The sequence below is a fragment of the Triturus cristatus genome, chromosome 4_1, assembly GCF_964204655.1.
Source record: "Triturus cristatus chromosome 4_1, aTriCri1.1, whole genome shotgun sequence".
NCBI lineage: Eukaryota > Metazoa > Chordata > Amphibia > Caudata > Salamandridae > Triturus > Triturus cristatus.
This window is the reverse complement of record NC_140585.1, coordinates 316,355,951-316,368,461: the sequence shown is the minus strand read 5'-3', so window position 1 is coordinate 316,368,461 and position 12,511 is coordinate 316,355,951. Positions and strand designations below refer to the sequence as shown.

At 46.8% G+C, this 12,511-nt stretch overlaps 1 protein-coding gene across 2 annotated transcripts in view; it reads right to left on the bottom strand.

Annotated features, from left to right (window-relative positions):
* RAD52 (RAD52 DNA repair protein) overlaps window positions 1-12,511 on the bottom strand; it is a 210,470-nt gene that overhangs the window by 70,171 nt on the left and 127,788 nt on the right. For both annotated transcript variants that reach the window (XM_085652251.1, XM_085652252.1), the window contains exon 7: window positions 11,465-11,540. In XM_085652251.1, the coding sequence (XP_085508377.1) occupies window positions 11,465-11,540 (76 nt within the window). The remainder of the gene's footprint in view (window positions 1-11,464; window positions 11,541-12,511) is intronic.

The following is a 12,511-nucleotide window of genomic DNA, read 5'->3' as shown; positions in this document are numbered from 1 at the left end:
GTGCGTGGTGGTTGGTCTTTCCGACCGCCAGGTAACCACCCGCCATTGTAATATGGCGGGCTGTGATGCAGTCACCAATGGCGGTGGGACCGCCACCGACGGGGTGACGTGGCGGTCCCACTGCCATTATAATCACCCCCTAAGTTTGGTGTGCATGCAAATCCTACATTGCCAACCCCTGGCAAGTTGCACTGCTAGTGCTGGAAAAAGGCCAATGGAGGTACCAATGGGTGAAGTGGACTGGCCTCAAGGGTCTTGTGACCTCAGTGACAGATTCACTGTCGATTTAGGATGTGCTTCTTCATATGCCTACCCGTAAGACTGGAAGTGAACTGCAGTATGGATTGTGGTGGACAGGTCCACCTGCGGGTGCTAAGACACCTGGGCTTCTAAGGTCTATCGGGCCTTCTAAGGTGTAGCATCGGAATAAGCTCTGTCAGGAGTGTGGTATGGTGAACTGGTCATGAAGGTCTGAACATGGTTCTCCAGTTCCATATTCAGCAGCTCTGGCCAGAGTGCCACATTCTCTCCCACACTGAACACCATACTGCCCCACTGAGAGAAACTCGCACTGCCTTCAGCACAACTCAATTGTGCTGCGACTAAATTCAAATTATGCACTAGACAACAGTAAAATGCTGCCTGAAAAAAAATGAATAACACCCTGGAAAAAGCAAACACTCATAGGGAATGCAAGAATAAGCAAAGCATGTGAACTGTAATCAGAAAAAAACATGGTTACCTTAACGGTTTTAAACTCATTATTCAGAAATCAGTAAGTGATTTTGCCTGAAAAGTTCAAGACATGGCTATAGGACCAGGAAGGGACCCCTTTCAATGTCCATTACTTATATCCTTTCAAAATATATGCAGTTTGGTTTAAAAAAGACCACATCCCCAAACACAGAGCCGCATTTTATAAGCTAAAATAATTAGAAAGTTGAAAACAATCATATTAAACGTTTCCACTCTACCCATCAACCAGGTATTGCAGTCCCTTTAGGAATGGCACACTTACCCACCCTGGGAAAACAATGTTGTTCAAAGAAAGAAGATAAAAAGAAAGTAGCGCTTTCACTGGCAAACTCTGTAAAGTGGCGCTAATGTGTGTGGGTGTAAATAACAGTCTGGCCTGTCTGCTGTCCACTCTGTATTGCTTTATTTAGGTATTTAACTTTTTTTTCTCTCCATTCCGAGGTTTTTCTTTTCAATAGAAAACGGTCAGAAAATGAGGACAATTACAGCCAAAGTGTTCAGCCTTTTTTGGATCAATTTCACAGGGGAACAAATAAAGAAAAGGAGAGGCAAGAGAGAGTACCTTGAGCTGCCTCTTGAAATCAGCACGTAAGCAGGAGTGAGACAGAGACAGAAAGAGATGGAGGAATAAAGAGAGGAGGGCAGCCGCCAGAGGCAGATCAGGAGTAGTGGACACGGTCCTTGCCATGAAGGAAAAGAGACAGCGTTTATTTTTTCTCCGTTCTCTGCCCTTCCCAGACGGCTGAGCCTTCCTGCAGCATAACAAAAGGCAGAGGGCGGGTGGACTCTGACTCCAGGCAGGTCAAGTGCAGGGCCATTAGGTAGCGCTTTCGCGTGCTAATGGCCCTGCGATAACAGAAGGGAGAGGGGAAATTCCTTTGTCCCCTCGTCCCCCCCACCCTTGTCCCCCGTGTCCCCCCCACTCCAAAATCTGGGGGGGGATATATCCCCCGCGTCCCCCACACTTCCTACGCCCATGCCTACACGTGCCACCATTGTACTATATACACCTGAGTTGAGGAAGTGAGTGCGCAGCAAAAGACACCGATGCAGCCTGTAGCTAGGTCACATAGAAATGTATGAGTAACAGCGTCCTATAGGCCATCTGATCTTCCCTGCTCGAATTTACAAGTCCAGATTTCTGCTCAAGTTGTGCAATGCCAGACCTACCTATGCAATTTGACTTCTATTCATTGTATTGGATTCTTCCTGAAGGTGACACTGTTTGTAAAATGACACTGTTTTGTACCTCCGAGCATACACTGGGTGGCTCAAGTAACTCATATTGGAACTGCTTAGTTAGAAATATTATCCCTCACCTACTGTGAACAGTGAGCTTACAATTCGATGCATCCAATACAAGGTCCTGTCTTCTTCAGACAGTCTCAGTGTCACCTCTACTACTCCTACTACTCCCCAGGTGGTTGCTGTGCAGACATGGTTTGGGTTAAAAGACAAACTCATCAGGGGAAGCCAGCCACATTTGTCAAGGGTACCCAGCCAGTGGAGACGGCACTGCCACCGTGCATGCCTAACTGGGAAAATGCTTCCAACGATGTGATATTAAAGTCAATTTAAGACGTCCACTCTTTCCTAGAGGAGAAAATCCGTGAGGTTGGAGGGGCTGTCACAATTACGCACCATGATATGTGCAATGCGGCTGACTGGGTCACAGAGACTGGGGACGAACCTCTGAACTGAAGGAAGCGGATGTCACACAACTAAATGGGCTATAAAAGAACTTGAAAGAGCACACCCGTAGAACAACCGTACCTTTTTAGGATGTCCAGAGAGGCCTGAAGTAGTGAAGCCTCAACAGTTTCTTGAGACTTGGCATTAAACAATGTGACATCCTGTTATATGGTCATGGTTAACACCTCCTTGGCTGTTCGTCACCATGTCCTGTATCAAGTGGCATATGACTCATCTTCACTATCTACACTAAAGAGGTCCCGAAATACTGCAAATCAGTCATGCAGATTAAATAGAAAGTGAGGGTGATGAAACGTGACGATAACTAGCTATGTTCAGCAAAAATGAAGGGGCTTTTCAATTTAAAAACTCACTTGTTTGAGGCTCTTAAAGCTGCTAAAAGCCCGGGTCACTGGGAGCAGGGACCTTGCATTTTGCATTCAGCAACCAGAAGTCCAACAGCATGGCAGTGTGGCCAGAGAAGCCAATACAGAAGAACAGACCGCCATCTTTTTGCACACTACACCTGCATGCATCATCCAGAAATGGATGCTCTGGTTGACATCAGCTCAGGACAAGAAGACTTCATGTCAGAAATTCAAAGGGATGCTGAGTAACCTGGAGTAGCTGGCGGTGATGTACCAGATGGGCGTGGGCGTAATTGAGTAAGAATAGTTCTGCGCTTGCCTTACCAGCTCAAATTACGCATGTATTATTACCTTAAGTGCAGTTTGTCGAGATTATCAACAAACTTAGCCTTTCTGATTTAAATGGCTGCTCTGCATGCATCAGTAAAAGTACACTTCGGAATGGAAGGGCAGGGGTCAAGAGGATGTTGGCATTAAAAAAAAAGGAATATGCTACTTACCAGTATGCATCTGTTCTTGGCATGTAGAGCTGCAGAGTCACACACTGAGGATAAGATCGCCATCTGGTGTTGGGCTCGGATGATTGCAGGTTGTTGTTGTCTTCGGAAGAAGCCTTTGGTCACGAGGTTGGTGACTCCTCCCCTGGACAACAGTGCGCATGGGCATCCACTCCATCGGCAGATTGTTTTTCGCCATGATGGGAAAAGATGGAGTATATAGAAAAGAAAGAAAGGATGTCCATGTGTAATGTCTAAGTAAGACGGATGCTGGAACAGATACAGGTCCCGGGGAGGCGGGCGGGCGTGTGTGACTCTGCAGCTCTACATGCCAAGAACAGATGCATACTGGTAAGTAGCATATTCCGTTCGAGGCATATGAGCTGCAGATCACACACGGAGGATAGATTATACAGCAGTGCTCCCCTTAGCGGTGGTCGCCTGTATCCGTTGCAGCAGCTTGAAATAAAGTTTTTAGGACAGCCTGGCCCACGGAGGCCTGTTGTTTGGCCTGCACGTCAACACAATAGTGTTTAGTGAAGGTATGCGTGGTAGACCATGTGGCTGCCTTGCAAATGTCTTCTAAGGGAATATTGCCTAAGAAGGCCATAGAAGCCCCTATTTTACGCGTGGAGTGCGCCCTAGGGGGAACTGTAAGTGTACGTTTAGCCTTGAGGTAGCATATTTGGATGCATTTAACTATCCACCGGGCTATTCCTGATTTGGAGATCGGGTTGCCTTTGTGTGGTGGCGCGAAAGCAACAAAGAGTTGTTTTGTCTTTCGAAAAGGTTTTGTCCTGTCGATGTAATAAAGCAAGGCTCTTTTAACATCTAAGGTATGTAGGGCCCTTTCAGCTACCGAGTCTGGATTTGGGAAGAAGACCGGCAGTTCTACTGATTGGTTAAGGTGGAAAGGGGAAATCACTTTTGGAAGAAATTTAGGGTTTGTCCTAAGAACCACTTTGTTACGGTGTAGTTGTAAGAAAGGTTCCTCGAGTGTAAGGGCTTGTATTTCACTTACTCTGCGGAGGGAAGTGATTGCGATAAGGAAGGCTACCTTCCATGTTAGGAATTGCAATTCACATTTGTGCATAGGTTCAAATGGGGGACCCATGAGTCTTGTTAGAACCACATTGAGATTCCACACTGGTGCAGGTGGCAATCTTGGGGGAAGAATTCTTTTGAGACCTTCCATAAACGCTTTGATGGCTGGTACCTTAAAAAGGGACAGGTGTTGCCTATTTTGCAAGTAGGCTGCCAAGGCTGCTAGGTGTAAACGTATAGAGGAATACGCTAGATTGCATCTTTGCAAGTGTAGTAGATAGCAAATGATGTTTTGGATGGAAGCATCCAATGGATGTATGTTATTATTAGCGCAGTAGATGGCAAATCGTTTCCATTTAGCGGCATAACACGCTCTAGTAGTAGGTCGTCTGGCTTCCTTTATGATATTCATACAGTCTGGAGGGAGATTGAGGTAACCGAACTCTAGGACCTCAGGAGCCAGATCGCTAGGTTCAGTGTTTGAGGATCTGGGTGTCTGATTTCTCCATGGTTCTGGGTTAATAGATCCGGGGAGAGGCGTAGCTTTTGATGTGGAACTAAAGATAGTTCCAGAAGTGTGGTGAACCACGGTTGACGTGCCCAAGTGGGAGCCACTAGTATTAGTGACTGTTGTTTCAGTTTGCGTACCACAAATGGAACTAGTGGGAGAGGCGGAAAGGCGTACGCAAATCTGCCTGACCAGTTCATCCATAGGGCATTGCCCTTCGACTGTGGGTGTGGAAACCTGGCGGCGAAGGTTGGGCATTTTGTGTTTTCGGGAGTGGCGAACAGGTCTATGTCTGGTTGTCCCCACTTTTGGAAGAAGGGGAGTAGAACCTTGGGGTGTAGTTCCCATTCGTGGATCTGTTGTGTGTGGCGGCTTAGGAGGTCGGCCACTTGATTGTGGATCCCTGGGAGATGTTCTGCTAACAGGTAGATGTTCTGGGGAATTGCCCATCTCCAGATTTGCTGTGCCAGTTGGGACAGTTGGAGAGAGTGTGTCCCTCCCTGTTTCTGTATATAATACATTGTCGTCATGTTGTCTGTGCGTATGAGGACAGTTTTGTTCTTTAGGTGAATTTGAAAGGATTTTAGTGCTAGGAACACTGCTAAGAGTTCCAGGTGGTTGATGTGGAGCAGTTTTTGTTGGCTGGTCCATCTGCCCTGAGTGGTATGGTGAAGGAGGTGGGCTCCCCAGCCCGTGAGAGATGCGTCTGTAGTTAGCACAACTTGTGGAAGAGGCTCTAAGAACGGTCTCCCTTTGGACAGGTTGATGGTGTTCCACCATTTCAGTGATCGAAGTGAGCGACTGTCCACCAACACCAGATCGGTAAGTTGTCCGTGAGCTTGGTTCCACTGTTGTGCTAAGCATTCCTGTAAGGGACGCATTTGAAGTCGTGCGTGTGGGACTATGGAGATGCATGACGCCATCATGCCTAGGAGCTGCATGAACACTCTTGCTGGAAGAGATGGATGAGTTTGAAATTGAGAGATGAGATTTTGTATACTGGCTATCCTGGCTGTGCTGGGATAGGCAATGGCTTTGGATGTATCTATGGTTGCTCCTAGATACTGATGTAAGTGGGAAGGTTGTAGGTGGGATTTGGGGTAGTTGATAGTGAATCCCAAATCGTGGAGAGTTTGAATCGTGCGATGAGTGTGGAGAACGCATTTTTGGTATGTATTGGCTTTTATGAGCCAATCGTCCAGATAGGGGAAGACATGGATCTGTTGTCTTCTGAGATGCGCTGCCACGACTGCTAGGCACTTGGTGAACACTCTGGGTGCTGTTGTTACTCCGAATGGGAGAACTGTAAATTGATAGTGTTGCCCATCTACCACAAATCGTAGATATTTTCTGTGAGCGGGATGCATAGGGATGTGAAAGTATGCGTCCTTGAGGTCCAATGTGGCGAGGAAGTCTCCCTGTTGTAAAAGTGGGAGGACTTGTTGGAGAGTGGTCATGTGAAAATGATCCGAATGTATATACTGGTTTAGTAGTCTGAGATCCAGTATGGGCCTTAGTGTTTTGTCCTTTTTGGGAATGAGGAAGTATAGAGAATATACCCCTTTTCCCTGATGTTGAAGGGGGACTGGTTCTATCGCATGTTTTTGTAACAGGGATTGAACTTCTTGTTTGAGGAGAGAGAGATGATGCGAGGACATTGGACGTTGTTTGGGCGGTATTTTTGGGGGGGGATTGTATGAGTTCGAGGCAGTAGCCAGACTGGATAATTTGTCTTACCCACCTGTCTGTGGTGATGGAAGTCCAGACAGGCAGGAATTGTTGGAGTCGCCCCCCGACCGGAGTGGAATGGTCTGGGGGGAGTGGTGGCAAGTCACTGTTTGGTGGCTGGTGAGGTGCGGGTGTTGTTGTTGTTGCCCCGCCCTCGACCTTTGTTATTGTTTCCCCTATAACCTCCCCGGAAATAACCTCTGTTAGGGGATGTTTGTCCAGAATTTTTAAAGGTGGACGTGGTCTCAGTTGATGTGTTTTTGGAGCCTCCTCTATAAAAGGAGCGACGAAAGGAACCCCGGTTTTGATGAGACTGCAGTGCTCCCATAGACTTGGCAGTTTCATTATCCTTTTTCATTTTTTCTAATGCAGTATCCACTGCAGGGCCAAATAGCTGCTCTTGGTTGAAAGGTTGAGCTAGAATTGCGGTTTGAACCTCCGGTTTAAAACCGGAAATACGGAGCCAGGCATGTCGTCTGAGTAAGACGCTAGTATTGACCGCTCTAGAAGCAGTGTCAGCTGAATCTAAGGCGCATTTAATGGAGGCATTAGATATTAATTTGCCTTCTTGGATGAGGTCAGAGGCCTGGGACTTAAAAGGTTCAGGCAGATGTTGCATAAGGTCCTCAAGTTGGTCATAATGCGCTCTATCATACCTGGCTAACAGGGCCTGGGTATTCGCAATACGCCAATGGTTAGCCGCCTGCGCGGCGACCCGTTTGCCCGAGGCTTCTAAAAGCTTAGACTCTTTGTCTGGGGGAGGCGTTTCTCCAGTTGTCTGTGAGTTAGCGCGCTTCCTGGCATTTGATACGACTAGGGAGTCTAAAGGGAGCTGGGCCTTAATGTATGCAGGGTCTTGCGGGGCTGGTCGGTACTTTTTTTCGATGCGTGGGTTGAGAACCCTAGCTCGAACAGGGTCCTTAAAGACTTCAGTAGCATGCTTTATAACCCCTTTGATCATGGGCAGTATGTGAACAGTCTTTTGTGACTGCTCAAAGGTATCAAGGAGAAAGTCCTCTTCAAGGGCGTCTGTGTGCATTGTAACGCCGTGGAATGTTGCTGCCCTATTTATAAGTTGGCCGAACCCTAGGTGGTCATCAGGAGGGGAGGGCTTGGAGGGGTAGGTAGTGGGGTTAGGCATGTCAGGTATAGGATAAGACCAGTCATCCATGGGTGCTGGGTCTGGGAACGTAAAAGGGTCGTTTGGATCAACAGGATCATTAAATAAATCAGGGTCCGCCCCTCCCCCTAAGTCATCATTATCATCCTGTGGAGGAGGTGAATGATAGGGAGATGGTAAAGGTAAAGGTAAAGGAGAATCAGGAGGAGGAGGGGGGGACGGGTTAGGAGGTAAAGCAGGAGAGGAAGGACGAAGTGGTGAAGTAGCACAGTCCTTTTTCCGTATGGGAGCTGGGGGAGGTGTAGTGTCCAGCTTCCGCTTTTTATATGGGATGGCAGTCACATGTCCCGTGTTAGGATTGATGTAGAGCCGCTTCTGAGTAGGATCTGGTCGAAAAAGTTCATCTGGCTCCGAAGGTGGTGTCTGTGACGTCCGCTTCGGGTCTTTATGAGCTTTTTTCGGCGGGGACGCAGTTTTTGGCGTCGACGATTTTTTCGGGTCCGATGGATTTTTCGGAGCCGACTGAGTTTTCGGTGCCGACTGAGTTTTCGGTGCCGACTGAGTTTTCGGTGCCGACTGAGTTTTCGGTGCCGACTGAGTTTTCGGTGCCGACTGAGTTTTCGGTGCCGACTGAGTTTTCGGTGCCGACTGAGTTTTCGGTGCCAACTGAGGTGCCGATGGACTTTCAGGCATCGATGTTGAAGAACGTCTCGGTGCCGGTGGAGACTTCGGTGCCGAGGAACGTTTCTGTGCCGAAGGAGATTTCGGTCTTGGAGCCTGTTTCGGTGCCGACAGTGGGTGTTTGGGTGCCGAGGGTGTTAAAGGCACAATCAGGTGAGGTTTGCTCGAGCCCGAGCCACCCACAGGCTTAGATGTCTTCGGAGCCGGGCCCGAGGGCGGGGCTTCTGAAGAGGATTTCCGGTCGCGACTGGGCCCAGCTGGCGGAGTCTTGACCAATGCTTTTTTGGATGGGGCAGGGGCAGGGGGGGTGGTACTCACACGCTGCCCTGGAGTGATGAGGTCATCGGAATCGTCGGCCTCGGACACGATCTCGAGATCTTCGGTGTCGTCTTCGGGAACATCTTGAGCAAAGATGTCCTCCGGTTCTGGAGCTGGTTTGGCCATAATATGGCGTCGAGCTCTTCGGTCCCGGAGGGTCTTCTTCGAACGGAAAGCGGAACAAGCTGGACAGGTGGACTCGTTGTGTTCCGGCGACAGGCAGAGGTTGCAAACCTCGTGGTGGTCACTGTGGGGGAACTTCGCTCCACACTGGGGGCATTTTTTGAAGGGTGTCCTGTCCATCAGCCGCTTCCGGAACCGGTCCGAGTTGATGTCGACGTCGATGGAATGAAGATTAAAGAGTTAAATCGATTGCTGGAAGTTTTCTGCTGGAGCGGAAAAAAGTTCATCCGAACCCAATGGCGGAAAAAAACAATCTGCCGATGGAGTGGATGCCCATGCGCACTGTTGTCCAGGGGAGGAGTCACCAACCTCGTGACCAAAGGCTTCTTTCGAAGACAACAACAACCTGCAATCATCCGAGCCCAACACCAGATGGCGATCTTATCCTCCGTGTGTGATCTGCAGCTCATATGCCTCGAACATGATGTTTGGTTATGTTCATTTATTTGCATATCCAACAACCATCTAAAAACACGATTTATGTTTGAGGATGCCATGCCCAACTATAGGAAATAACCCACACCAATTTTGATCATCATGTAGAAATTTAATGGTATGATCGACAAAATTAAGCGGGTGTGGTGTTAAGATCCATGAAAGCACACCTACCGAGCTACATGGATACGGACGGGCACACAAAATAATTTATGTGGGAAGTATGTTTTTGAGAGTGCTCTCTGTGGGGTTTTGCTATAGGGTTCAGAGGAGTGGCAATCCTGTTTTTGAAAAAACAAAAATCCCTTCTATGATACAGTGTACATGTTTAGACGCTTTTGGCAGATGCATTTTAATCATAGGATTTAGTCATTGGATCTTTCTTTCCAACGTACATGAGCGCCCTAGACCTCTGTACAATGCGGGCTCAGCCACCTAACAGGTTGACTTTAACAGCATAATGAGAGTAACTTTGCTAGACAAAGCACCAACTAGATACAGGCTAACAGAAGTTCTCGTTTTATTCACTTTGCAGCTTCTCTGGTTCTGGGTGATGTAAGGCGCCTTGGTTTGTAAATGAAAGTGGGTTTATTTTGTAGTCCGCAGTAGAAGTGTTCTCTTGTAGACATGATTATGTCTTCATGCCTACACCGGCTATACACTTCGTGACAGGAATATGCATACTGGCATAGGGTCTACTGGACCAGACTCCACTTGATCTCAGCATTGGTTATTTGCATGGAGCAGGAGTGGTTGTATAAAAACGCGCGGGCAGAAGAGAGTTTGTTGAAGTGGGCTTCTATTCAAACAATGATCTTTCATGGAGGCAGATGACACCAAAAACAAGCATTGGCATAGCCAATAGGTCTCGCCTTTGGGACCTTATAAGTATTTAATCATGCAGCACAATATCCTTGGTGCAACATCAACTGTTGCATGGCTAAACACTTATAATGTCCCAAAGGCGAGAACTATTGGCTATGCCGTTGCTTGTCTGATTTGCAAAGGTGGCTTTGTGCTTGCAATTCAAGTTGTTTGTTGGAGTAAGTCTGGCTTAGGTGTTCAAATGGTTGTAAGTATTCGGCCTTGTATGTTTGCTCATGTAACACTGAAAAACACGACCAGGGCTGCGAATGAACGGCAGATACCATATTTGTAGTTTCTCTTCCTATTTTAAGCAGCAGAACAGAAAAACAGACACTTGTAACTTGAAAGGCCGAACAGAAATAACACATGCACATTTGCTTTCCATCCCGGCTGTATTTCTCCAGGAGATCTAGAGCATTCCGAGTTTTTTTGGCATGACAACTAGCACTCATTTTGCAGCTACGAAGGCAGCCAGTGACAGAAAATAAACACCTGAGCAACGACATCACATTTGGAATTTTATGAATGCAGGGAGCCGGGCAAGGACATAAATATCGCATGCCACTTCGGCCAGATTTTTGGAAATTGAATAGCTTTAAACACGCTGAAAGACCAAAGAGGAACAAAAATATACGCACAGTGAAGCATGAAAAACAAGTACTAAATGCAACTATAGGAGGGGCGGTGTCTGTACTTTGAAAGTCAGTACATAGGCAAACCCACTCAACTTTGTTTAAATGCCTTGGCCACCTAAAATTGCCTTGAAACTAATATGTTGACACATGTGTCATTATAGCTGTGAGGGTAAAATATGCTTTTAGCTTTTGTTTCCAATGCTGCACTACATATGCAAAAAGTATTGGCAAAAACCATAGGTCTACATTGACAACCAAAAGGCGAGACAATTGTATTTGCCAATGCTTGTTTTTTGATAGCCTTAGATTAGAAGAACATCAGCAAAATGTGTTGGGCAGCAAGTTCGAAATATGGCCAGCAGAGTGCGCTGTCGACCCTCGAGTTGCCGATGGTATGCATGCTCAGCAGTGCTAAGGAGTCAGAGAGGAAGCTGAAAACACACGTACCCCCTGGATACGGTCAGTGTTCACTCCCTGTGACCAGGGTGCAAGCAGAGGGTAACATTATTTCAAAGCAAGCCCACTTGTAAAAGATCAGAGGAGCTCGCGGACATTCCAGATGCTTATATAGCCGCCGGCACTGGGGAACTGTGCAGAGTGTGCGTGGTATCTCCACACAGCAGTCAACATACCAGGCGAGGGAGCTTGTTCACGGAGCGCAGGTAATCTTTGTCCAGGATGCAGTTCCCAAGTACATTTCCGTAGCACCTGCACAGGAAACAAATCAATAAAAATAAAGGAAGGTAACTCACAGTCTGGAAATTATTTTGTGTACGCGCGAGACAATTTTAGATTGGGCACTAGTAGACAATCATAACCAAGGTTTCCTCGTCACTTACGTTTAGAAGGGATTTTGCTCTGCACTCATACAACCACAAACAACGTTTATCAACAAATCCGCGTATTATAAAGCGCCATCAGGAGGCAAGTCCTAGTTCAAGCTGCAACCAGCGACGCACAGCAGAAGATGAGATTAAAAAGGTAAGGGATGCTTCGGATAAAGATTTTCTCCAACCCTCCGAGTTACCTCTATACTAGCGAGCCATAAAGCAATAAGGGAAAATGTATTTGCAGCAGTCACGGTGGGCCCTATTGCTCGCCCCAGACTTCTTCCATAAATATTTTAAAGCGTTGGATACTCCAGAACATCTGGTATCTACTTTTGAGACACGTACATTTATTTTAATGTATTGTCAATGAAACCCCAAGGTACAGTAAGTCAGAAACTTGTTTTATCGGAAAATATCCAAAGGGCAAGTTCAACTGAGCTTTCGGCAGCCGAAGGACATCATATTAGTGTTTGAAAAGTTGATTACTAATCCATTGATGTCATTATGCTCTTGCAATGGGTTTCTACTGCTTTTGGAGTCAGATTTGTGCCACTGAGAGGATAAACAAATTGTCAGCATATGCCAAGGGCCTGACCTTGGGGACATAACCTCCAAGGAGACCAGAAGTGTTCTCTATAGTGCAAGGAAGAGGGGAGACAAAAACAACCCTTTCTTATTTCCAACATTTTATAAGAGAGTTTATTATGAGAACATGTATAAACAACAATAGAGTAAAAAGAAGAAAGTTTGCCAGTGTGTAAATATTTTGGGTGCAAGTCCAAAGCCGTTTGATGATTTAATTTCCACCCACGCTCCTTGAATTCATTCAATTCCAAAGTGTAGTAGAGT